This window comes from Lepidochelys kempii, chromosome 7 (assembly GCF_965140285.1).
Source record: "Lepidochelys kempii isolate rLepKem1 chromosome 7, rLepKem1.hap1, whole genome shotgun sequence".
Classification (NCBI taxonomy): Eukaryota; Metazoa; Chordata; order Testudines; family Cheloniidae; genus Lepidochelys; species Lepidochelys kempii.
The window spans coordinates 21,178,200-21,205,070 of NC_136386.1; the positions used below are offsets into that span (position 1 = coordinate 21,178,200).

Sequence of the window (26,871 nt, forward strand, 5' to 3'; positions counted from 1 at the left end):
GACTAGATGACCTCTCGAGGTCCCTTCCAGTCCTACCATTCTATGATTCTATAAAGGACTCAAACTCCATATGATCCCTTGTATAAAGAAACCTATAGGCCAAAATCAACATATAACCACTCTTTCATGAAAGCAACAATAGAAACTTGGGATAGTTTATTTAGAAAGCCAAGCCCATACCCATCATCTCTAATACCCATAGTAGATAATATAAAATGTAACCCCACTAAAAGCCTGGGAAATTTTGACATTTGAGAACTTATAGGTATATCAAAATTCAGCCAACTGTTTAGAGACAAAACATTTAGATTACCTGATGAAATACAACTTGCAAAAGACACCAAAATTCCACTATATCGATGCCTGCAACAGACACTTTTCAACCTCCCTGCACCAATGCAAACCAAAGTAGAAAATTGATGGAATTTGAAAAATCACTCACTCTATCGATTCTGCATACGGGCTTGCTTTCTGTTCTATACAAAGTAATCTCTAGCTGTTACTTAGAGGAAATAACTACATTCATGAAAAGTTGGAAGGTTGATGTAACATAGACACCAAAACTGAGGAATGGGAGAACAAATGGAGCTATAGTCCCTACACCTCAACAAACACATTAATCAAAAATTACCATTAAATTTTTTTATGAGTGGTACTTAACTCCCCATAAAATTAAATGAATTTATAGTACAGGGACAGGCAAATTCTGGAGAGCATGTAATGAAATGGGGGGATTTCTCCATGTATGTTAGAGGGGCCAACAAATTAAGACATTTTGGAAAGCCGTAAAAGAGAACAGGGTGTTAGCTGTCAGAAAACCCCTTAGTATTTTTATTAAATTGTCCTGAAAACCCTGCATCTTATAAACGTCACAGAATCATAGAATCATAGATTCATAGAATATCAGGGTTGGAAGGGACCTCAGGAGGTCATCTAGTCCAACCCCCTACTCAAAGCAGGTCCGATCCCCGACTAAATCATGCCAGCCAGGGCTTTGTCAAGCCTGACCTTAAAAACTTCTAGGGAAGGAGATTCCACCACCTCCCTAGGTAACGCATTCCAGTGTTTCACCACCCTCCTAGTGAAAAAGTTTTTCCTAATATCCAACCTAAATCTCCCCCACTGCAACTTGAGACCATTACTCCTTGTTCTGTCATCTGCTACCACTGAGAACAGTCTAGAGCCATCCTCTTTGGAACCCCCTTTCAGGTAGCTGAAAGCAGCTATCAAATCCCCCCTCATTCTTCTCTTCCGTAGACTAAACATCCCCAGTTCCCTCAGCCTCTCCTTATAACTCATGTGTTCCAGTCCCCTAATCATTTTTGTTGCCCTCTGCTGGACTCTTTCCAATTTTTCCACATCCTTCTTGTAGTGTGGGGCCCAAAACTGGACACAGTACTCCAGATGAGGCCTCACCAATGTCGAATAGAGGGGAACGATCACGTCCCTCCATCTGCTGGCAATGCTACTTATACATCCCAAAATGCCATTGGCCTTCTTGGCAACAAGGGCACACTGTTGACTCATATCCAGCTTCTCGTCCACTGTAACCCCTAGGTCCTTTTCTGCAGAACTGCTGCCTAGCCATTCAGTCCCTAGTCTGTAGCGGTGCATTGGATTCTTCCATCCTAAGTGCAGGACTCTGCACTTGTCCTCGTTGAACCTCATCAGATTTCTTTTGGCCCAATCCTCCAATTTGTCTAGGTCCCTCTGTATCCTATCCCTACCCTCCAGCGTATCTACCACTCCTCCCAATTTAGTGTCATCTGCAAACTTGCTGAGGGTGCAATCCACACCATCCTCCAGATCATTTATGAAGATATTGAACAAAACCGGCCCCAGGACCGACCCCTGGGGCACTCCACTTCATACCAGCTGCCGACTAGACATGGAGCCATTGATCACTACCTGTTGAGCCCGACAATCTAGGCAGCTTTCTATCCACCTTATAGTCCATTCATCCAGCCCATACTTCTTTAACTTGCTGGCAAGAATACTGTGGGAGACCATGTCAAAAGCTTTGCTAAAGTCAAGGAACAACACGTCCACTGCTTTCCCTTCATCCACAGAGCCAGTTATCTCATCATAGAAGGCAATTAGATTAGTCAGGCATGACTTGCCCTTGGTGAATCCATGCTGACTGTTCCTGATCACTTTCCTCTCCTCTAAGTGCTTCAGAATTGATTCCTTGAGGACCTGCTCCATGATTTTTCCAGAGACTGAGGTGAGGCTGACTGGCCTGTAGTTCCCAGGATCCTCCTTCTTCCCTTTTTAAAAAAAAGTCATAAAGAACTGATCACTCATCTCCTAGCTGCTGCTAGAATTACTGTAGCAAGGTGAAGGAGTACTTGTGGCACCTTAGAGACTAACTAATTTATTTGAGCAAGGTGGTGGAAGAGGAGTAACTCACCTAAAACTTTTAACTGGCATCAAAAAGTGTGGGAAATTCTGGAACTAGAAAAACTAACTTATCGAGTCAGAGATCTACTGGAGACAAGCAAAAAATATAACTACTGAGAAGGCTGGTGGAACTTTCTGAAATTTGCTGGAAGAGGGTCATCGCCCGCCATCAAACCTGATAGCTTGAGAACTTTTTCTTAGTCCTAAGGAAGCAAGAAACCCCTTCAACAATAGTCAAAATTAAATTCAAAATCAATATCTTAAAGTAAGGAAAATAGATAGGAGAAAAGAGGTTTGATAGGACAACTAAGTAACAGATTGTGTATTTAAATATAAGAAAAAGAAAAGTTTGGACCTAAACATGAGATAATGAAAGACTTTAACTAACACTACCAACTGACAAGACAGAAAAGGAAGACAAAGAGTAGAAAAACATCAACCTCAGTAGCACTAAGTTGAAGAAAGCGACTGGTAGCAGGTCTCGTCAATACAACTTTAGGTACTTCCATAGGCCAATTTATAATTGTGTTTGTGGGTATATAGAAAGTGTATTTCTATTAATGTTGTAGAATAAGGTTTATAAGATTGCTGTTATAAAAGAATGGATCTGTTAATAAATTAAAATAAAATAAAATATAAAGGAATCATCTTTAGCATGTGGAGGACAGTGTTGAGAGTCCTCTAATGCGTCCCCATCCTTATATTTCAGTCATAATGTTGCTAAAATTAAGGCTCTGATAAAAAATGCTTGATTTTGGTTGTTCCTAAGATATTAATTACAGTGTGTGTGAATTTCACATTTGTGCAATGGGGGCCACATTAGGAGTCCTATTTAAGTCCCATTTAGATCCTATTTTGAGGTCTTGGAACTTAGGTGCATAAGCATTGTTCCTGGTCCCTTTACATGGTGGTGTATTTCACACATTCTCAAGCAATAGAGCACTTGAATTTAAAGTAAACAATAAAGCAGGGAATTTGCAAAGTCTAATGTGGATAAAAATATTTGAGGCCAAATTCTTGGCTGGTGTAACTCCATTGCATTTAGCCCTTGATATATCTAACATATATCAAGTGTGTGTGTGTGTGTGTATATAGTATTCATTGAAATATGTAAATGTAAGTGTGTGTATTCTTTTTTTTAATGAAAATACTTTTCTTTTTTGAATTTAAACCATCCCCTTCAGTGTTGGAAACTGAAACACAGGCATATGTGTGCAGAACAGCTGAAAAATGAGGGTTCAGTCTAGTTTCACTGGGTAAACTGGTGACATGCAAAAAAAAACTAAACCAAACCAAACCCACCAAAAGGAAAACTGACCATAAATTATGTAAAAATGGTTTTTTTTCACTTTTAATAATGTATTATAATAGTATTAGTAACAAAAAATAAGTATTCTTTAAAACCCTTCCTTTGAATACTTCTAGCTCCCCTCCCCACCTGTTTTCGCTACAAGTTTAATCATCTTGTCTTCATCTTCGGCTTCTAGGTTCTGCATAGCTCCACTCCTCTCTGACCTGATTTTTTATCACATCATACCTTGCCCTCTCCTCTCCCCTAATTAGGGTGACCAGACAGATAGTTTGAAAAATCAGGATGGGGGTGGGGGGTAATAGGAGCCTATATAAGAAAAAGACCCAAAAATTGGAACTGTCCCTATAAAATCAGGACATCTTGTCACCTTACCCCTAATGATGCCAGCCTCTGTGCACTATCCATTCACCCACACTTACATACAGCTGGCTCCATGTCTTCTTTTACCCCACCCCTCCCAGCTATAGTGCACCAAGCCATTATCTCAGGGGTTCTCAAATGGGGGGTTGGGACCCCTCAGGGGGGTCATGAGGTTATTACATGGGGAGTCACGAGCTGTCAGCCTCCACCCCAAACCCCGCTTTGCCTCCATCATTTATCATGGTGTTAAATATATTAAAAAGTGTTTTAAATGTATAAAGGGGGTCGCACTCAGAGGTTTGCTATGTGAAAGGGGTCACCAGTATAAAAGTTTGAGAATCACTGCATTTATCCTCTGTCCATTCATATTCTACCTAAAAGCTCCTTCTGAGATGCTCCCAAGAAATGAGTCAGCAAGAGCAATTTCCCACTGTGTTCTCTCTGTTCTGTGTTGTCTTATTTAAGCTATAACCTCTTCAAAGTAGGGACTGTCTGTATTGTGTGCCTGACACAAGGCTGAGCAGATTGTTGGCAGGCACTTAAAACCAATTGAGTGGAAGGATGGTCTAGTAGTTAAGGATGGGACTCAGGAGATCTGGCTTTAAATCCTACTTCTGCCACAGACTTTCTGTTCCACCTTGAGCAAGTGGCTTAATCTCTCTGTGCCTTGGTTTCCCCATCTGTCAAATGGGGATAATCAAGCTTCCTTTCTCAGATCCTTTTTCCTGCCTTGTCTATTTAGGAGATAAGCTCATTGGGGGCAGTGACTGTCCCTCGGTACAGAACAACACAGATGGGCTTTGATGTTGGTGATATTTAATGCAAATCATTGAGAGTATTTGTTGCTGTGATCACTTTAATCATTTTAATCACTTTAAATTTTGACATGGTCCTTTTCCTGGTGTTCAAACAGCTCTGCTAAAAATGGATCAACCTTTTGTTTAAAAGAAGATTTCAGAGTAACAGCCGCGTTAGTCTGCAGTCACAAAAAGAAAAGGAGTACTTGTGGCACCTTAGAGACTAACCAATTTATTTGAGCATAAGCTTTCGCGAGCTACAGCTCACTTCATCAGATGCATACTGTGGAAAGTGTAGAAGATCTTTTAATACACACAAAGCAGGAAAAAATACCTCCCTCCACCCCACTCTCCTGCTGGTAATAGCTTATCTAAAGTGATCACTCTCCTTACAATGTGTATGATAATCAAGTTGGGCCATTTCCAGCACAAATCCAGGTCCCCTCCCCGACCCCCCCCCGCCCCAGTTCAGTACGTTTGTCCTGCATCCTTTCCGAACAGCAGTATCCCAGGGCCGGTCAGAAGCCAAGGACAGACAAGGCAAGACTTAAAGAAAGGGAAATGGATTCAGATCCATTCATAAGACTGGCATGCGTCTTGAACATTTCCAGCTTTGCAGACTACAATCTGCACTCAAACCAGCCTCCTACCCGCCCCCACCAACCCACACCGGGCCCTGTTAGAGAAAAATTCTCCGTGTGGTTTCTTCCAGGTTTTGCAGTCCTCAAAATATCCCCAAGGTATTTCTACCTCTCATTCACATGATCTTCACTGTCATGGCTCAGAGATCGAGTAAGCAGGGAAGCAGCCAAACATTCCTGCCTGCGCTCGGTTGGCTGTGATACAGACCAGGAGGGGGCAGGCAGCAGAGGGAGAGGAGGCGGAGGGGAAGGCAGAGGCAGAGGGAGGATAGGGTGCCAGATGCTTCCATTGACGACAAAACCCTCCGGCCAGCCCCTTTGCTTCTGCTTTGGCCAATGACGTGAGCGGCTTTGGTCGAGCCTCTTTCAAGCCTTCCTCTGCCTTCACTGTGATAACCTCCCTGGCAGTCATGTGACGGGGATATAGTACTACGCTAGCGGAGCTAAAGGACACATCAGCGGCCCGGCCAGCGCCGTTGCGAATCGGGACCCTGCCTCTAGGCAGTTTTCAGGGACAACATTTAACAAGCCCCCTCCCTAGGAGCGCTGTGGGGTTTGGCGCTTGCTGGGGGTGTCGCGCTGGTTCTGAATGCCACGAGGAGCGGCTGCCCGCTGGGATCTTGCTTGTCTTTGATTTGGGGTGTTGTTGTTTTTTTGGGGTGTTTTTTTTTTTTTTGGTGTGTGTGTCTGTCCAGAAAAGTTCAGGTAAGGAGTAAAGGCACGTTTCTCACCCGCAGGGCGGGGGGGCTCTGTGTCCCGTAGCGTAGAGCACCCTGCCTGCAGGGGGCTGGCCGGGTTAGCGCTGCCCGCTGGGGCCAAGGGAAGGAAATCTCCGGGATTGCTGGGGGGGGGGGTCCCCGGGAGGGGGGATGGGAACATGCTGGAGAGAAGCTCTGGGATCAGCGTTGGGGAGGGGGAAGGAGGAGATCCGGATTTGTTGAAGTGCCGTGCAAAGGGGGGTATGTGTGTGTGTGTGCGGGGGGGTCCTTCGTGCCATCCAGTCCCAATGGACTCTGGAAGATAAGACCCCACAAGCTGGCTGTATTTACAGGGGCTCCTCTTTCTGCAGGGGGCGGGGGAGCTGGTCGGGCAGGAGCCGGGGCGATGTTTATAACCATATGTTGGCCGGACTGGCAGCGAAGGGACAGTTTCCTCTGCCCAGCGCTGAGACCCGCTTCATTTGCAAGACGGGGCCAGGAATCACCCCGCTCTCCAAGCCAGGAGCCTGCCCGCTCTCTGCCGATGCAATGCGCCCCGGGATTAGACACTTTACCCCCCCCCAGTACCCCTCCCCCCGGACGCGGGGGAGGATTAGCTCTTTGCAGAAGGATAACGAGTAGATGGTTAACCCCCCCCCCCACACACACACACACACACTCTCTTTTCTTTGCACGGGGGTGGCCGCACCCGGCGTTGCGATGCATGGATGTGGATTGCAGAGGTCGGTTGTTTTGTGGCTCCGGACAGGAGCAAAAGGGAGACATCCCTCCCCCCCCCCCCACCGCCCCGCAGGAGAGCATCGGGCTGCAAAGCTCAAGCCCATCTCCCCCGGGCGCGCCGGGAGACGCGTGCCCCTCTGCGTGCAGGCCGGCCGGGGCTGCTCGGGAAGGCGCTGGTGGGGAGCCGGAGCCGGAGCAGGGGGAGGCTGTGTGTGCTCTGCTTGCAGGCTGTTATGGCAGTGTTGACAGGCGAAGCGGCGAGGCAGGGTTACTCTCGGTCAAGCTGAGCTCTGAGGCAGGGGGGGGGGAGCAGCATCAGTGCACTGGGTTCCTTCTCTCCATGTCCAGCCCCGCCAGGTGGGCTAAACACAGCCGGGCTCTTCAGCCATGAGTGCAGAGGAAACCCCAACTCCTGGGCTGACTCACAGCCTGGCAAGGCCCGAGGGGCTCTGAAATGCAGCATCCCCTGTCCCGTCTTTCTGCCCTGTGCAGCGCATCAGTTGCCGGGGCTCCATTCACTAATGAGAAATTAGCATAGAAATGCCTGGAACGAATGTGTGATCAGCATGTGCTTGCGACCGAGGCAGCGGATTATTGTTTCACCATCGCTGCTGCCAGGGTTGCTGTAGATTAAAGTGTTCCCTCTGTAAGAGGGCAGGGGAAAGTGGAAGAGCTTTTCAAAAGCCTGCTTTCTCTAAAAGTGTTCTGGGGCGTTTGCAAGCTGTGGAATGAGGAAACCAGATGAGCTGGAAAGCATTTTTCTGAACTTCCTAATAATGCTCAGGCTGTCCCCTAATACCACCCCTTTAAAAGTAGCTCTCACCAGATCATGCTGTATCAAATGCGTCCTCTCTTTAATGCACCTTGCAAAGGTAATTGTTGGCATGACTACTTTGTATTGTAAAATGTACTGTAATGAGGCTCCTTATCAGGAAAATTACTTTGGAGAACTAATTTCAGTAATGCGGCTCCCAGGCTGCTAATAGAAAATGGATTTTTCTATTTTGAAAATGCCTTTATATGTTAACTGGCTCCTGATTTCTTTGAAATTCAAGGCCCACAGTGTTTCAAAGTCACTTTATAGTCAGCTTTATGGACCAGCTGGAGCAGGATCAGGCCCTTCCATGCATTTTTAATCCTCAGAGAAAACCGATTTTCCTGGAAAATGGTTGTCAGCATATCCACAGCTGCTGAGCAAGCACCAATTGCCAAAATATGCTATTGGTGTTATCAGTTGTGTGATATGGTATTTCCTACGATGTTGTAAACATCACCAGGAATAACAGGCTGCTAAATTTCTGCCTATCTTTCAGCAAGCCGCTGAGGCCTTGACTTTTGTAATTTTTAATCTGAAACATTGCTGTACAGGGGCATATGTGTTCTATCCTTTTGTTAGTCAGTCACTAAACAGACAACTGTTAAACAGAACAATGTGACTCTGGCATAACATGCAAGAAAACAAAGCTGAGAACTCTTTTGCAACTTGGAGACCATAGTGCTGCTGTCCACTGTTAATCAGCTGCTACATTTCACCCCAGAGGTGGCTGCATTTCAGTGGCATAAGAAGTGAAGCCTCTTTTATAAATCATTTTGGAATGCTTATGGATGCAAATGCTGTGTATAAATGTTAGATATATGATATAATCATTATTTTGTATTAACCTAACTGGTTCTTGTTTCTTTGCAAATGTCTGGTTTGGGCCATATTTTTAGCCGCAGTACTGAGGGTCTTTTGCTCTTTAGATTGGCCAGTAGTGTGGCCATTTTGTCATTTATTTCAGTGGGAGCAAGAATGGCTTCCAGATTGAAATGGACATTTAAGAAATCTTTACAAAAAAAATGTTTTTCTATGCTGTTTGCTGCCACTCAGATACTTTCTCTCTCTCTCTCTCTCTCTCACACACACACACACACACACCAATCTCTCTTCAGCAAAAATGTCTTGTGTGCAAAATCTTTGTGGTCACAGCAATAGCAGTGAGAGGTTAGAGCTGGAGCAAAATGGGAATAGGCAGGATTTGAAGCCATCTGCCATATGGGAATGTGCCCTCCCCTCTGCCCCACATTAAACTGTGGTTATCTCTGCTTTTGAGGCAAGCAAGATATTAATCAGCGAACCCTTTTTAGAAGCAATAAAAGATTCACAGAGCCAGATTCTGATCTCTGTTCACTGGTCTACATCTGGAGTAACTCAGCTCCACTGACTTCTGTTGGAGTAATTGAATTTGCACTGAGATCAAAATCTGACTTGTAGTCCCCTAGGCATATTTCAGGTATGCTGGCAATCACTTTTACTATTAGAAATGATTATATGCTAAGGTCACAGAACATGGACACTAACCTTTGTTTGAACTTCCTCACTTTGAGCACAGGTGAGTATTTCATTATCAGTTTGCAAGAATAGATGACTGACAGTGGATGCAAACCAGGAAAATGTACAATTTGGCTTTTAATTCCCTTTTCTTTGGAACCACCACCACCCTCCTCCACACATAAACATAAATAAGGAAGCTGTAGCTTTAAGAAGTGTGTTTTTACTTTTACTTCCTGTGGAACATTAATAGACTGATGCTGATGGAGCATGTGAAGGTTGCTGTGCAGTGCATCAGCTATAGATTGAGTGCACAGATTTATTTTTATTTCCTCCTAGAAGACAGAGACAGAGGCAAATTGCAGATCAGGCAGCATAGGTGCCCTGGAGTAATAATAAACAGTTCCCACCCTTCCCAAAACCGGACACTATTGACTATTCATGGCAAAGTGTCCACAGCACAGCAGCAGAGCCTGTGGAAAATGACAGTGTGCAACAAGCTTGACTGGCATTTCCTTCATGCTCGGTCACATGCCTTCTGATTGCCTGTCCCTCTCTCTCAAACACACCCTTATTGACCGATCAAATTATATCTATCGCTGCAATCCACATACCTTCCACAGGGAGGCGTGTTTTATTATGTACATAGGCAGCTCAGTTTTCAGTCAGTCACCTTGAGCAGAGGGGAGGGCCCACGGCCAGTGTTCAGCAAAGTCTGCACATCTGCATTTTAGCTCCCTAAGAGTTATATCGTGCAGCCGTCAAGCAGTGTTTTCTCAGACAAAACTCCCAGTAAGACTGCTGTGCCTGAATTGAGGGCTGCAGGAATTGCATTGGCTTCAGAGGGAGTTTTGCCTGAGGGTTGCAAAATAAGCGTCGGAGCCTGTCGTTCTTTATTCAAGGGAGTAGTCCCACTGACTTCAACCAGAACACTCAAGTGAGTAAGAGGTTGAAGGATCAGGCCCATTGGCCCTACTAAATTGCGTGTGTTCAGAATATAACAAAATGCAGTCACTTGCTGTAGTCACAATGAGTTGAAATCCTACGCAAGAGCTTTGTTCCAAGTTCCCAGTTTAGAAGTTGGCACCATGTTTAGATCATCTCAAGGCTGTGTATTCAAGTGACAGGCAGCGTGGAATAATGAGGTGACACTCGCACAATCAGCTGGCCTGCCAGCACATGGTAATTAGCCCAGCATGGTGCCAGTCCTATTAAGGGTGATGCAGGTGATGATGACGTTAGTAAACTGATTCATTACATCTGGAAAGGAAAATCTTACTAGTAAATGCTGAAGCACAATAAATATTTTTGGCTCCTAGCAGATTGGTCCTTGTATTATGCAGATTAGCCTATATTTGAATAACTGAGACAGTGAAAAATAAAGTCAATGGAAAGCTATAAGATAAGGAAAGGATAGTATTCTTTCATGGACACAAGTTATAAACTTTATTTTTATTTGCTTTTTGGGTGGTAAAAATTTCAACACTTCCCCCCAACCCCATTCCCTTCTTTGGCTCTCTGTTTCCTTGTCAGACAAAAGATTATAAATGTATTTCCTCTTGCCAGTAATAGTCTGAGAAGGCACTGTAAATCTACAGAACACTTAGTTGTGAAATGATTTCTGAAAGAATTCTTTTGCAAACATGTGGTGCAATCTTGGAAAATGCCTAGGCACTCAGAATCCTTTGGGGGTGATACAGCAATATGAAAGCATGTAGCAACATGTGTTCCCAGTGAAACTGCATGCAGTTGACTCTCATTTAAGCTGGAGAGATTTGTAGGTCTAGTGCATGGAGATGAATGATTAAACCTGACTTCTGACTGTCAATATTTTTGTTCCCTATATTCAGGCTTTCGCTTGAGCTTTCACTGTGTGGTATATGCTGGTGGGATATCCGTAACAGATTATCCAGGAATGGTGGATCACTTGCTTCCGGCTGATGAATATTTTTCATCCACAAGGTCCCCTGTTGGATACTTTGGGGACATGATGGCCGGTGGGAGGTCATACCAGATGCTGCCCTCACCGGTGTCAGAAGATGACAGCGATTCTTCAAGCTTTTGCTCTTGTTCCAGCCCCGATTCCCAGGTTCTCAGCTCTAGCTATGGAAGCACATCTAGCGCTGAAAGTCAAGATAGCATTTTAGACTATTTACTGTCCCAGGCTTCCTTGGGGAACACCCCTGCCTCTTGGTGGGACAAAAGGAGACTTCAACCAGTAGTGAAAGAGGAGTATTTCAGATTGCCTGAGTTCACAGTGGATATGGAAGATTCTGGACCATTTCAGCCCACACTTGAGGAGATTGAGGAGTTTCTGGAAGAAAACATGGAGTTGGATCTCAAGGAAGGGCCTAAAAGTGAGACCAAGGACTTGAGAGCTTGCAGCCAAGTTTCTGTTGCTTCAGTCCAGCAAAAAGACCATCTGGCACCTAGCGTTAATTTAAAAGAAAGTAAAAGCGAACAATCAAGTAGCTCAACAGAAGGTAGCGATGTTTCAAATGGAGCACTATCCCTGGAGGGAGGGATACCTGTCATGCTCCAAATTCAGCCTGTACAGATCAAACAAGAGTCAAATACAAGCCCTAGTTCACAAGGACCAGCACAAGAGAATATTAAAATTGCACAGCTCCTAGTCAACATTCAAGGACAGACATTTGCACTTGTGCCGCAGATTGTTCAGTCATCCAATTTGAACTTGTCTTCTAAATTTGTCCGCATAGCTCCAGTCCCTATTGCTGCAAAGCCTATTGGGCCAGGAGGCATGATCCAGGGTCAAACGGGGATCATCGTGGGCCAGAAATTTCAAAAGAACCCTGCGGCAGAACTCATTAAAATGCACAAATGTTCTTTCCCTGGCTGTACCAAGATGTACACTAAAAGCAGCCATTTGAAAGCGCACCTGAGGAGACACACAGGAGAAAAACCTTTTGCATGCACGTGGCCCGGTTGTGGATGGAGGTCAGTACTGTGATGCAGTAGTACTCCGTATCCAATAAACATATCATTCACTTGACATAATATGCCAGCCAAACAGGTTTGAACCAAGTTCATTTATAAACAATTTTGCTGTTCTTTGAAACCTGTTTGGTTGGTTTTAAAATTAAAACCACTTTTCTTAATGTTAGGGACTTTGGTGTGTTGAATAGCAGAACATTACTGTTGACATTCACTGTACGAAAGTCTAAAAAAATACCCCAGTGACTGGTATTTCATTTCATAATGGCCAGATTAGACTTGCTCCTGCAGATATTGCTTTGTATATTCATTGGTCCCATTGCAGCATACTATCTCCAATGTACCATTGATGCAAACTAGGACACACAAAGCAAATTGGGTCATTGGAGCACAGTCACTTCATTACTAGTACTACATGATTATATGTATTTGGAGATTCAACTACGTGGAGGTCAAATACAATCAGTGAAGGGCTATGAATGACATATATGCTTAATAAAACCCTAATAAAATTTTAAAACATTATAAGCAATTTTGTAATTTCCAGAATAAAATACTAGCTTGGGAATGCTGTCTCATCATAGGGTATGCTACTCCAATTTAATCTGTGTTTATTTTATGTTCTGGTTTAGAAATGTATATTAGTGCTCATCCAGATGTGCCCCTGAGTGTTGTACATTTCAAAAGTAATCAGTGAAAACAATCAGAAGGGGTGGTTAAAAATTTTCTGTCAAAACTTTTCTTCAATGGAAAATTGAGTTTTTGAATAAGTAAAAATTTACTTTAGCTTTAGCTTTCCTCAAAATTTTTGATTATTTGTTGGAAAACTGGAAACTGACAAATATTTCTTTTGTGATTAAAAAGTTGAAATTTCCCATGGAAACCCCTTCTCCTCCATTTTTCAGTCTGCTCTGGAACCCAGCCAGTTTCTTAACCGAGCAATGAAACTTCATACACTTTGATGAAAACCAAACATCATCTCAAATACCACCTGTTAAATTATACCAAAATGATTCGAAAGACTTGGCAAAAGGAAAAACATCCTGTAGTGCTTTGGTGAGCAATGTGTGGTTAGGAAATGGGTCACACTCATTGTGAACTGAAGAGATAAGAGGAGAGACATGAGTAAAATTGCAGGTGTGTGAGATATAGGACCACTAGGGATGGATGAATTTGTTTGAAAGGAAAAAGTCGGAACTAGTCTGAATCTTGTCCCTTTCCTCTAACTGATACACTGAGCTTTCCCCATTGCCACTAGGGCCGAGTGGATCATCTATAGCTAATACTTCCTGTGATCAGTTTCCTCCCTTTTCTCATTCATGGAGGCTCCATGAGCAGATTGCAATTTTCCTTCATTGATTTGCTACCAATGAAATTTTTCACAAGCTTTGTTTACTTCCAGCCTTGTGATTCAAATGAACTGAAATTCGACTGTGTCTCTCAGTTGTGATTGGTCACATAAATCACATGGCATTTTCCCATGCCCTCATTGGCATAGCATCATCCTTTCTATTTGACTTTCAGAGTCAATGCTTGCAAGGAGCATATTTAAGATTTTTTTTCTGCTAGTATCTGTGCAAACGTAACGCTTGCTTTCCATGAGCCATGATGCTGGTGAAACTTGATTGTCCAAATTTTTGTGGAAGGGGAACAAAACAAAGGGTTGAAATTTGGCCAAAGTTTAATTCCTTTAAAAAGCTGAATGAATGTTTGTGGGAAATTGATTTGCAATATTCAGCTAACCACTAGTGACAATGGTCCTGACCCAGGCATATTTGAGGTCAGAAGATGACTTGCCGGGGCTCTGATTGTGTCTCTATCTGATTCCGCATTGATTTCAGCAGTGCAAGATCAGACCTCAGGAGTCTGTGAATTGTTCTTTTGTGGATGATCTTCTGTGGATGTATCTTATGAGAACACTGGTATTGTCCAGAATGTCAGTCAAAGGTGAATGATTAGGAATGCATAAGCAGCAATATAGACCAATATTCCCTGGGGTGCCTCCCATGAAGTGACACCAAGGATGAGTGTAGCCTCTGTATGTCCACAACCTCACAAGGGTTGAAGTCTAGTGTGAACGGTGCGTAGCAAAAATGCCAAGAGGCATGTAAAGAGAAGTACCGATCCAGATGGTGAGTACATCTAGAACCTGTAATTTAAAGAGCCAAATGCTTGGACAGCCATAGTTCTTTATGGGCAGAAATCCAGTAGAGCCTAGGGATTAAATAACTTCCATACAAAAAAGGCTTGTTTCTGGCTGTTGGATGTTTTTCCAAACCCCTCATTGTGGTTGCATCTTTGCACTTAGGATAACTGAGAGCATAAGCCAGAACCCCGGATTCAAATGCCCCATAACTTTGGATGAGTTCTGATCCCAGTTTGAAATTTTTCAGCTGGGGCCCATCACTAACATAGACCAAGGAGGGGGCAGACTTTCAAAGGGGCTGTTTCCCTCTATCACAAATCTCTTAGAACAAGCTTGAGATTCCAGCACTCCCATGTGTTCTTCTCAGACATCAAAGTCAGATCTGCAGTGACATACCATAGCTAGAGCAGTGAGCACAGAATTACACAGTCTCCTTTCATCAGTAAAGCATGTTTACCTTTTCCAGAAGTTCAGGGAGAGCTGTGAGCTCACATGACTAAGTCAAGTACATCTGGAGTCTGTTCTCAGTTTTATATCATCCCAAATGAATTTATGCACTGAAATTCTGCTGCTGGTTTCTTCCACGTTCTTTTCCTTTCTTCTCTGCGTGTGTATGGTGTATTTCTTTTTCAGCAAAATGAACTTAAAATCTGAGTTCATGGAAAATAGTAATTTAGAAAAATGCTGCTTGGTATCATTTGAGTCATAGTGTTTAGCTACAAGGGGGGTGTCTGTGTAAAAGCTTTTCCTTCTTCCTGTATGGACAGAACAGCTAAACTAAAACAAACTCCCAACCAACCGTATGTCATCTTTAAGTGTAGCAAAGCAAAGTGATGGGAAAGGTTAAACTTTTGCAAGCCTCATACAGCATGGGATTCCCAAGTTCCTTTCTGAATGCTGACCACTACCAACTTTTGCCCCTCCATCACAGAACGCGAGAGCTGCTCTTTTCAGTCTTAAGCAATATGCAAACAGCAGAGTACAGAAACTGCCAGTGACCCATTTAGTCCAGTATCCTGTTGTACCAGTCAGAGCATTGATCCGTGTCAGACCAGGCTACACATTACGTTCATCTAGGTCAGTGGCTAATGCCTGCCACTTCTGAGAAGGGCAAAACCATGAAACTCACACCTGAACTTCAGTATCTTATGTAGGAAATTTGGTGAAGACAGATGCAAGCTACTGCACTTTCGAAGGAACAGTTTAAATGGCTGGTAAACCATGCTGATGAATCTGAGTTAGTTGTAACTTCTCAAGATGATGATCTTGGCAATGATAGAGTATAGGCAAGTTGCTGGAGTTGCCTGCTCAGGGCACCACAATGGCCCAAAAATGTGAATAAGATTCTTGGGGCTGATTCTCATTTACACTGAGACCCCTCTACACTGCATAAAGATGTGGCTGTGTTAAAGGAAGCTTACTGTGTGAGGCTGTGTATTTCCTGAGCACACAGTGCGTTACAGGACATAAGGAAAGTCCAGATGCCGTAACTCAAGCAGGAGGTGTCGGGGGGAGGGGGAGAGATCCCTGTGGGGATTCCCTCGCCGAGATAGATCCCTCACAACGTCCTGTTAGGTAGGAGGCTTTTCCTTCTAACTTAAAAGGCCACAAGGCTCGAGCCCAAGCTTCTTGGATCCCCAGGGACACCTGCGAGGCCTGGGGCATCCACACAGAGACCCTGTGCTTCTGCTCTGGCCCTCATACAATGTGTTGTTTCCCCATCCCTCTACCATATTCCAGCCCCTCCTCCCTCAAACTTGCCCAATCTCTACCGTCTGCCCTAGCTGGCATCTCCAGAATGGCATAGAGGCTTCTGCAGGGTCTTGAGGATGGGGAAAGGTGCTGTGGAAATGGTTGAGCCTTTCTTCTGCATGGGAAGGGGGAGATGTGCCTGAGGAGCCCCTGTGTTTGGATCTTGGGGTCACTATATGGTGCCATTATTGTTCTTTATTGTAGCTCTCGGGATTGTGGCCACATTGTGGGCACTGCCCCTCCCTGTGTCATAGGAGTGGTACAGAAAGGGCTAGTTGGATGCTCCCTTTCCTACAATACAAGACGAAGAAGAGCGAGGGCACACAGTGACATTTAAAAGGCAACAGAAAGGAGCTACTTTATTATGAAACTTCTAGTTAACTGATGGAACTGGAATGTGCAAGAGGTCAGACTAAATGATCACGATGGTCCCTTCTGACCTTAAAGTCTATGAGTCTATAACTCAGCGCGACTGGATATTTTTAGTCCTCGTATGATTGTTATTTGTTGGAGCAATATTCTGCTTTGTACCCTCCTTTGTTATTTACATTCTTGCACCCCCCACCACTCCTGCTCCAATGCCCAGAAAGTGCACTTCAGCTCTCAGGAGCTGAAATAATTGTGCTCTCTGAATCTCCTTTCTCTTTGGGAGGCTACTTTATTTCTGAATTTAGAGGGAAACTGTGAAGGGCCGACAGGCACCCTCCCAAGTCCCTGGCAGCCTTGCCTTTGAAATAAATCCCTCAGGTGGAAAATACTTTCACCTGTTCCCGAAGTGAGAATTCTAACAAGATGCAATCACTCCCTTACAAGATAGGTCTCCCTTGAGCAGAAGCTGATAGTCTGTCTAAATAGCGTGATTCAGTTTCCTGACTGAAGCCAGCAGGTATAGTGGAAGGAAGGCAACAAACTCAGTGTCATTCTGCACTTACAGGGCTACATTCATCCTTGGCCCATCTCCATCAATTGCAGTGGAATTACAAGAGGGGTGAATTTGGCTCCTTCTGTTTGTGTGAGATTTCCAAACAGTCTGTCTTTATTTCGGAGGAGCTGTCATTTCGTAGGTGCTGGGATTATAAAATTTGGGCTGCTTATTTGTAAGTGGGGCCTCTTTTTCATTTGCTACTTGTTTGAATTTGGAATTCCATCAATTTTTTTAGACTGTAAGGCGAGACGGGACCTTTATCGTCATTTAGCCTGATCTCTGAATATCGCAGGCAATAGAATTCTAGCAGCTTTCCTGTTCTAACTTTTGGGTTGTTTTTTTTTGTAAACACAGGGAGAGAGAGGGGGGTTTATTTCTGTGGGGCCCGGTAAGGTGATCTTTCCACGAATGCTGGGTAACAGCATTGCAACATTCTTACTTCTTCAGCTAAGGGCGTCGTTATGAGGTTAAGTGTATTTTTATCATATTAACTCACAGTAGCGTCCATGGCTCACATAACACACACATCTCTGACATATGACTCCCTCCCCTCTCCCTTGGTGCAATTGCCAGGGACCCATTGCAGTTGTCTTGCTCTGAGCTTGTTTCAGGTCCTTCCATCCCACTTTTCCTTGTGTTTTATAATGATACTGACAACACAGAGACCTGGATGAGGCAGCCCTGCATCTTCCGGCTCCTGCCTCTGCCATGAGGATTGCTCTGTGTTTGTCTCTCAAGGACCTCTCTCCTGAGGTAGATTTCTCTTCCACCTGAGAAAGTGACTACCTTTCCTGGCAAACAAATCAGTTCCTTGTCCAACATGTCTGATCCCATGTCTGTCAACTTGCCACTATGATATGTTGGTGAGGTCCTAGCAGCTCTCAGTCTGCAAAGTTCTGTATAGTGTATGCTGCCCTTCCCTTTCTCTCCTGTTGAGTTGCTCTGAAAAGTTTCTCAGAGTCCTATGATCTCATGGTTCTTAAAGATAATTCCTTTAAGGACACTGCATCAGGGCCAGCCCAATGGAGGAGTTTCACAAACAGTTCTTGGTCATGTCAGTGTTCCAGACTCTGGTCATGGCTGGGTACCCACTGCTGGAAAGGGCTAGCAGTGTTAGAGAGAGAAGTGTTCACAGGTGCAGATGGGCCCAAATTCAGCCCTGAATCACGACACTCAAGAATTTTGGGAAAGTTTGGAGCTGTATCAAAATCTTAACTATCCACTCTCTCTGTAGTGGACAGTGAAATAAAAGCTTAGAATAAAAAAAAAATCCTAAATCCAAACACACCAAACTTTAGCAAAGTTTGGATCCTGACTATCAACTGGTAGCATGGGATCATCTCTAGCTGCAATTAGTATGTATTTTCTTACATGAAGAATTTAGAGTGTGAGCTGTAAAGTCTCTTTCCACCTGAAATGGTGCTCTTTATTTCCCCTCCAGAAAAATAGTATATTTACACAAGTGGTATTGTGTTGGTTTTGTTCCACAAATGCACATTTTCCCACATGTCCTTTCCCCTATTTATTCAGCAAACACTCATGACTTCATGTATTTATTGTAAATAAACAGCTGGTATGGTTTCTTGAGAGTTCTTTTTCTATGCCACTCTCTGTTAGTGTTCTGGCAACTCACATTCATCACCCTTTGTTGGACAGCAGCTCTGCGTGCATCCAGAGGGAACTGTCTTAGCATGACATTGTTAACACTTGGGCTCCCAGCACTGGTCTAGGCTAGAAATAGCACCAACCCAGCCGCTCGGTCCCAAGGTTTAGCTGGTTTATCTGAGTTTAAAATGGGCCTCCGAGATTCACGATGGCTATTTGGCGACTATTCCTTGGCTGTTGTGGGTGGGAGGTGTCTAAAAATAAAACGATATTGGGGAATCTAATTTTGGTAACTGAGGGCCAAATCCTTATCTCCATTTGTACCAGTGCAGATCCAGAGTAGCTGCAATGTAGTCAATAGAGTCATCCTGGGATTTACTCCAGTATAACCGTGAGCCGGAATTGACATTAATAGCCCTTTATTTAATCCTTTGGGAGAAAAGTTTCTTCTTTTCTTAGGTCAATTCAATAAGCCAAGTGGCTTCAGAGTAAGCATGGCTGACTCTGCCTGGGTAGTCCCTCACATAGTATCTGGCCACGGTCTCACAATCTCGTTGTGATTGAGGATATTGCCATTCCTCCATCATTCTGAGCATGCCAAGGTGAGACTGGCAGAAGCCTTAGCTTTGGAGCATCGGTGGTGGTCTCTGCACAGGAGAGGCCCAGAACTGGAGTTTAAGGAAGATGCTGTGGGTTAGAATTGATGTGCATTGGCAGAGCTTTGTGGGGTTTGGGATTGGAATAGCACGGGGTGCTTGCTGCAGGTCAGGAGTGATGATGCATTAGCCGGGTTGTGTGTATGTGTAGTCAGGGGTTAGGGTAAAGCTTATACACCGGTAACCCCTTTAGGGCCTGTCTCCTGTCATTGCTATCAGTTCTAATTTGCATGAGCCCCAAAGAATGATGCAATGAAGTGTAGTGTGTTACTGCTGTCCTCTGCTGGATAGAATGAGAACTGCTCGACTGTATGTCATGGGCCTTATACTGCTGACATATTCTCTTTTAGCTTAAGTGTTTGGGCTTCTGCAGCAGGAGGACTTGAGTTCTATCCCTGATGATGCCATGAAGTTCCATGCATGCAGCATGGGCCATGGAAAAGTAGCAATGGCATAAAAGAATTAGCAGCAAAAATCTGAAGAGGGTTTTCTTTTCTAAACCTCTGCTTGCAGGTTCTCCAGATCAGATGAGCTCTCCCGGCACAGACGCTCCCACTCTGGAGTGAAACCTTACCAGTGTCCTGTCTGCGAGAAGAAATTTGCTCGAAGTGACCACTTATCCAAACACGTGAAGGTGCACCGGTTCCCTAGAAGCAACCGCTCTGTGCGCTCCGTGAACTGATTGGTCCCACCTACCCCTTGCCACCTGTCCGTCCCGGAACAGCCGACAACAGCACTTTGCTCACTATATTTCTTGTGATAATTTATTTGTCTCCATAGAACGGTCAGCGCTGTTACTTCACACTACCACCTCTGAATGTTTTGTGTCCTGCCAACATGATTTGAGAACGAAGTTCTTTTGGGGGAGGGTGGGGTGGGTTTTTTATTAATATTATTATTATTTTATTTTATTTTCCTTTCCTTCTATCTTTCCCTTTGCTGCTGCTTCTTTTTGGAAATTACAGTGTTTTATTTTTAGCTGTTTTCTGCTGCACAAGGCAAATTTATGGGCTACTTGCTGCTAGTTAATTATAGTCCTGGCATTCCTGAGGGCTTTGCTCATGTACAGAGCCATTCATTGTGAGTTTTTATTAAGCTGGTCTATTTGTCCAGTTTGGAAACAGTAAATTCCTTTTGAAATGAAAACAGCTCCTTTGTTTTTGAGTCGCCTGAGCCAAGGATTTGGGGGGGCAGGCAAAAGGAGGAGGAGGAGGAACAGTTGGGAGATGGGGAGTAGTGGGATTGGAATTTGGGCCTCTGATTTCTCCAACACACCATCCTTCAGTGGTCCTTGCCGTTCATAACTTGGTCAGCAAATCTCGTGCACCTGGAAACTGGATCTGACAATGTCCTTAAAACAAAAAACCCAAACGCTCGGCCCAGATTCAATGGGCTGGAATGAAGGCCTTTCATTATGGATCCGTGTAAACTGCCTGCATGCCTTCCATCTTACGTGGTCAATGTGTTGAGCGTGGGGGAGATGCCCACATATTTAAGGAACCAGTGATTACACCTTGGCTCTGGCTGAAACTGTCCTCTTCATTATCAGGAGTGTTGTCTAGTGGTTAGAGCAGGGGAGCCTGGATGTCAGGACTCCTAGTTTCTATCCCTGGCTCTGCTGTTGTCTCACGGTGTGACACTGGGCAAGCACCAATCCTGAAAGGTGCTGGGTGGGCATCTTTAACTCCCCCTGACTTCAGCAGATGCCTGCAGGCTTGGGCCCTGAATCTCTTCATAGCTTGGTTCCCCCATCTGTACAATCAGGATAATAATACTTATATCCCACCCAGGAGAGATTGTGAGGCGTAATTAATGTTTGTAAAAGCACTTTGAGAGCCTTAGCTGACAGGGATCTTTAAGTGCAAAGCATTATTTTATTATTAACAGCCATGTCAGAGTGTCACACAGCTGGGGTGAGTGAATGGGTGGGAACAGTAGAAACAAATACATACGGTAGCTACCTAAGTGGCTAAGAAGGGAATTTTAAACAATAATCAGATGTTATCATAACAATATTATGTTTGTGTTTCTTTTTTTGTTTTTATTTTTTAACTCTGCCAATTGTAGGACTCTTTAGAATACAGTAGAATTCAAAAATCAGAGATGATTATATAAAGGATATTGCATTTCCTTTCCACTCACAGATGGCATCTGTCTGTCTTCTTGTCAGCCAAATGGGAAATAAAACACTGCAATTCTCACATTAGTAGGTAGAAGTGGAGAACATACTGTATGTAAGAACAGTAGAGCTAAAACTACCTTATTTTAGGAATGCATTCCTTTTGTCCTCTAGAAATTAATATAAATGAACTATCTTTTGTTGACTGGTTTATCTCACATCCTATGAATGTATGTAAATAAAACTGTACATAGATGCATATCTATATAAAATATCTTTTAATAACATATCAAAATTTGTGTAAATTGGAAACAAAAATATCTATAATGCCAGTGTACATAAGTTACAATTCTGTATATTTTCTTTTGTTCTTCATAAAATATATTTACTTTGACAATAAAATGAAAATGGAAATTTTAAATCCCTTTTGAAATGATTTTTTTCCCCCAATCATGTTTGAGAGAAGAAATTAGATCTTGAGTTTTGTTTCACCTGGACATAACTTCTTAGGTATGGGGTGAAAGGGTGAGGCTGGAGTTGGTCCACAGTGAACTTCAGAAGCTTTTGTGATCCTGATAGGCCCAAAGTTAACTGTAGTGATGTTTGCTCTGCTTCATGTGACAGGCATAGGACCAATATTCAGCAGGGACCAGAGCTCAGAAATTATTGGGGGTCCTGAGACATTTCTGTTCCCCCTTCTATTCTATTTAAGTTTTCATGCCATGCCTGTCAGTCACTGTGGTGCCCTCTTTGGTATCTGACTGCCATGGAACATATTTGCAGTGCAAATGTGGTTAACAAATGAAAAGCTAACAGGGCTGAAGGCAGTGGGGGTCTAGTGGTTAGTGTGTAGAATGAGGACTCAGGGCTGCAGGGTTCTAGCCATGGCTCTGTCAATAGCTCGCTGCGTGACCCAGGGCAAAGTACTGAACCACTCTATGCCTCAGTTTCCTCATCTATAAAATGGGCATAATGATACACCACAGAAATATTGTAGGGGTTTAATTATGTTTATAAGATGCTAAGATGAAAGGTGCTAAAGAAGAGAAGGGATTATTATTAGTAATAATAGTCATAGGGCTAGATTGTGAAATTAAGCAGCCAGTAGGAAGATCCTGTATGACATAACACAGATTTAATTGCTAATTCACTTTGGTTTGATTTTCTTGTGAAAGCCTTATATTCAACAGAATGGTACATGAGATCTGAAAGCCCTCCGTGCGTCTGGGGAGGAGGACAAATTCTGTCCTGCTTTCTACTCCTCTTTCACAGAATTGGGGCATAAAATATGCTCCTCTCACGCTCTGCACAGAGGACACCTGTACTGCCTGGAGCCTGTCTGTCTTTTCACCATTTGAGGAGGAACTCAATGATGTATTTCCTGTCAGCATTGTGTCTGCATCTATGCAGGAACTGCTATACTGAGTCAGACCAGTGGTCCACATAGTCCAGAAACATATCCCTAGTAATGTCCAATACCAGACTAACTAGCACTTAGGGACAGTGTATGTTATTTTCCTGACTCACAGGTTACTCCACCAAAAGATACTGACATATGACTCAAGTCTTTCTATAACTTTGATGGTGGTCTTACAGAATCCTTGCATGACCAACAACAAAGCTCAGGAATGCGTCAAACCAGGTTTCGGTCACCACTGTGTGTTGTTAACTCATAAAATGTGGGAAGATCATAGTCCTAAAAGCACTAGACTGCTGGTTGCATGCAGGCTTTGAATAGTAAACATTCCCCCCTCCCATCCACTCTCTTTACAGATGTTATATATTAAACCAGTTACTTTACATTAACAAACACAACAATCTCAACCCCATCTTCCTTGTAGCTCTGATATGAATATAACTTTGCAATCTACTCTAAAATGAACTGGAAGCAGAAATTCTTATGCCTCTGCAGTAGAAGGTGTTTAAAGCAGAACTGGAGTTATTAAAAAAACCTACTATTAGAACAGAGCAAAAGTGAACATTTTTTTAACCCTAGTCTGGGTCCTGTTGCAACCTAGAATATTTTGTTTTCCATGAAATGGCATATTCACATTTCAAAAAAAAAGTGTATGCATTAAGAAATGTGTATGCCTGATTGTTAGGCAAACTGATATCGTTCCAAAAGAAATTTGAAAACTTTGAAATTTTTGCTCAAAAATAGGGCCATTTACGGGGTGCAAGTCGTGCCATTGTTGAGTGAAAGTTTATAATGTTTCAGGGGATTGTCATGAAAATTGGACAATTTTTGAAAATTCCAAATGAACTTTTTGAATTTTACATAGACTTACTTGCATACATCCACCTATTGTGGACATAGGCCCTGATCCAGTAACGCATTTATGCAATATTTAACTTTGGATTTCTGAGTTGATGATAATAGGACTACCTATAGGCTTGAATTTAAACATATGCTTACGTTCTTACGTCGATTGGGACCATAACTGGAGACACCTTAGCTATGTTCCTTATTCAATAAAGCATGTCTTTTCAGCAAAACACTGAAACACCTTATCTTTATGAACATGCTTAATTCCTATTGACTTCAGCCATCTGCAGTTGCAGTCTAGAAATATAAATAAATGACATATTGACCCTAACATAAATCTATAAGATGATGGTCATGATCCCAAGGTTTGTATGTTTCTCTAAAATATTTTAATGGCCATTTTTGGTTGCTGTCATCTTAATTTCTTCAGAGTTCAGTGGAAAAAATATATTAAATGATAGAAGGTAAGAAATAAAGTCTGATGAAGTCAAATGCAGGCATGGCATAGGCATAATAATAAAGGGATGTTGACATTAACATGCTTGACATATATCTAGTTTACCTTTGACTAAATGGAAGCTTAGAATGGTTTAGTGATTTGTCCAAGATCACACAGCAAGGCTGAGGTAGAGCTGGGAATAGAAATAAGAAGTCATGAAACTTAGTCCTCTGCTCTACCCACTGGAGCGGACCACATGTAGATAACACACATTAGATTACAGAAGACAAAGAGTAACAGAACTTAAGGGCGGGACATCAGATAAGAGAAGGTCAGAACAGGGCACTAGATAAAGTCAGGTTGTATTGATAATTATTACAATGGGAAAAGATGCCCACGAGAGAAAAAGAACCAGTTTGCCAAGCTCCTGATTTCCTGGCTCACTACTTAGCCTGGCCACACTCACTGGGTCTGGCTCTCCTGTTACTTACTTCAGTTTTATATCAGTGTAACTCCATTGGCTTCAGCGGAATTACTCCCAATTTACACCCATGTGATGGGAGAATCAGGCCTGGTCTCAGGCTCTGATTTGGAGTGGTCAATATCCATGTGCGTCAATCCACTAGCTTCAGTGGGCTGACTCGTGATTAAGGGTAGCAGAACTGACCCTTCTGGGAGGATGTCAGTATTTGTGTATATTTTTTTCTCATTACTGTGGGGACTGTCGCACACCAAGGATTGTTGCAGTCTCTCTGCTTCCTTCCCCTGGGATTTCCTGATCTACAGGGTAAATGGTAGGAGGAGGTTGGAACAGTTTCTCCTTTTCTAACATACCACTTAGACATTTAAACCAAACAAGCAGGTGACTTCAGAACAAAGCAACTGGCACTGAGCCGAGGTTAATGACTACAGTGATCTCCTTGCTGTTATGTAAGCATTCGTGTTTTGTAACACGGGAACTCAGTGGCTCCAGCTTGCTGATCCTGCCATCCCCTTCACGAGAAATAGCAAAGGTGTGGACAGGAATGTGGTTTTCCTTTTCCCACCTAACAGCACCTATTAAATCTGTCCTGTTTGGTTCACTGAGCATTACACATTGTAGTAAAATGCCAGTTGTTCTCTTATTTAGAAATACCATAGATGTGGCCCTTCTAAGGAGCACAGGCCTGATTGCTGCAGATGCTCACTGACTTCAGTGGGAGTTGTGGGCATTTAGCAACTCACAGGAGGTGCTCAGCACCTAGCTGGATCGGACCTATAAGGCCTGATCTATCTGCCATGGAAGTTAATGGGAATCTTCCCATTGCTTTTCATGGGAGCCAGAGTGGGTCCTTAATCTGTTACAACAATACTTCCCCAAGTCTATATTGTGCTCTCACTTTTTTGTGGTGAAGCTGACATGATCCCATTTAAGGTGGCCCCTCTTTTCTCTAGATAGGGCTGAATGATCTCCTTGGCGAGCATGCTGCTGAGAGCTTTCATCAATGTCCCTATCCTACCCTTAATTTTATTCTCCTAAGGAGTGTGTATGTCTTGGCCTGCATTCTGCTAAAATAGGGTCATTCGTAAGGTTTCCTATGGTTTACAACAACATTAGTAAGGCATCCTATGGTTTCGAACAACATCCGAGAAGGTTCCTGCCAGCTGGAGAAGAGGGCAAGGTTGCATCTTTCTGCTTAGTTCTGCAAGCCAAAGTATTATGTAAAACAGAAATGAAATATGTGAATGACAAGTTAACTCTTTGAAAGACTGGGAGACATAGGGCCTGATTTTCCTCTCACTTACACCAGGGCAAATAAGGAATAACAGCTCCATGGATGTCAGCGGAGTTATCACAGTTCTGAACCTGGTATTAATGAGAGGTGAATCGGACCTGTTGTTTTTCTGGAAAAGAAAGGAGAGCAGGAGGTATGTTAACAAAGGGAGGTATTCTCCTGCCTCCTCCAACATGCACAGAGGTTTGGGCCTCATTTATACAGCAAAAAGTACCCCTGCCTTCCTATTATATAGCCCTGCAAGAGGGTCCTTGGTGGAACCATCACAGCAAAACTAGATTAGACCCCAAGAGGGAGAAGAAGCTAGTGGTTAGAAATGGGGGGTTGGATGAAAGGATAACAGGGGTCTCTTCCTGATGTTGCAACTGCCTCCCTGTGTGACCTCAGGGAAGTCATTTAACTGCCCCGTGCCTCAGTTTCCCCTAGTGTTAAATGAGAATAATAGATCTGCCCCACCTATATATTATGAAGCTTAATTCATGTGTGCTTTGAGCTCCTTAGATGAAATGTGACATAGGAGTTACTATACAGGGGTTTTTAGCACACACCTTGACATAGTGTCTGAGCACGTACCAGCAGCGCATCTAAGTAAAAATATAAACCACTATTATTTTACCTCTCAAAATATTCCGGCCAAAATTCTCAAACCTAAGTGCCTAACGGGAGGTTCCTAAATCTCTGGCTAGGCACCGACATAAGAAAGGCATGATTTTCAAAAGCACTGGGTAGCTGCAACCTTCATTGACATCACTGGGCATTGGATTGGGCTCTCAGAGTTGATATAATGTTCTGACTGGAAAGAGAAGTAGCAGGCTATTGTGCAGAAAAGACTCCAGGCATTTTATAAAACCAGCCTCCAATAAGCGCAAGAGTGCCACGGAAGCCGGGTTTGGCTGCCGGAGAGCTGGCTTTTCCTGAGCATTCTAAAACTGGCAGCCAGGTCGTCGCCCACTTTTTGTTTTCTCTGATGCGT

At 43.4% G+C, this 26,871-nt stretch overlaps 1 protein-coding gene across 3 annotated transcripts; it reads left to right on the plus strand.

The window, feature by feature from the left end:
- The first annotated feature begins 5,893 nt into the window (after nucleotides 1–5,893).
- Nucleotides 5,894–21,747, plus strand: KLF15 (KLF transcription factor 15). Of its 3 annotated transcripts, none has more exons than XM_073351335.2 (3): nucleotides 5,894–6,215; nucleotides 11,111–12,218; nucleotides 19,813–21,747. In XM_073351335.2, the coding sequence occupies exons 2-3, from the start codon at nucleotides 11,176–11,178 to the stop codon at nucleotides 19,979–19,981; spliced, it is 1,212 nt and encodes a 403-aa protein (XP_073207436.1). In that variant the 5' UTR covers nucleotides 5,894–6,215; nucleotides 11,111–11,175; the 3' UTR covers nucleotides 19,982–21,747. The 3 variants fall into 3 exon arrangements, with proteins under 3 accessions (XP_073207436.1, XP_073207435.1, XP_073207437.1); XM_073351334.2 differs by lacking the exon at nucleotides 5,894–6,215 and adding an exon at nucleotides 7,027–7,821; XM_073351336.2 differs by lacking the exon at nucleotides 5,894–6,215 and adding an exon at nucleotides 8,684–10,197.
- The last annotated feature ends 5,124 nt before the right edge of the window (nucleotides 21,748–26,871 follow it).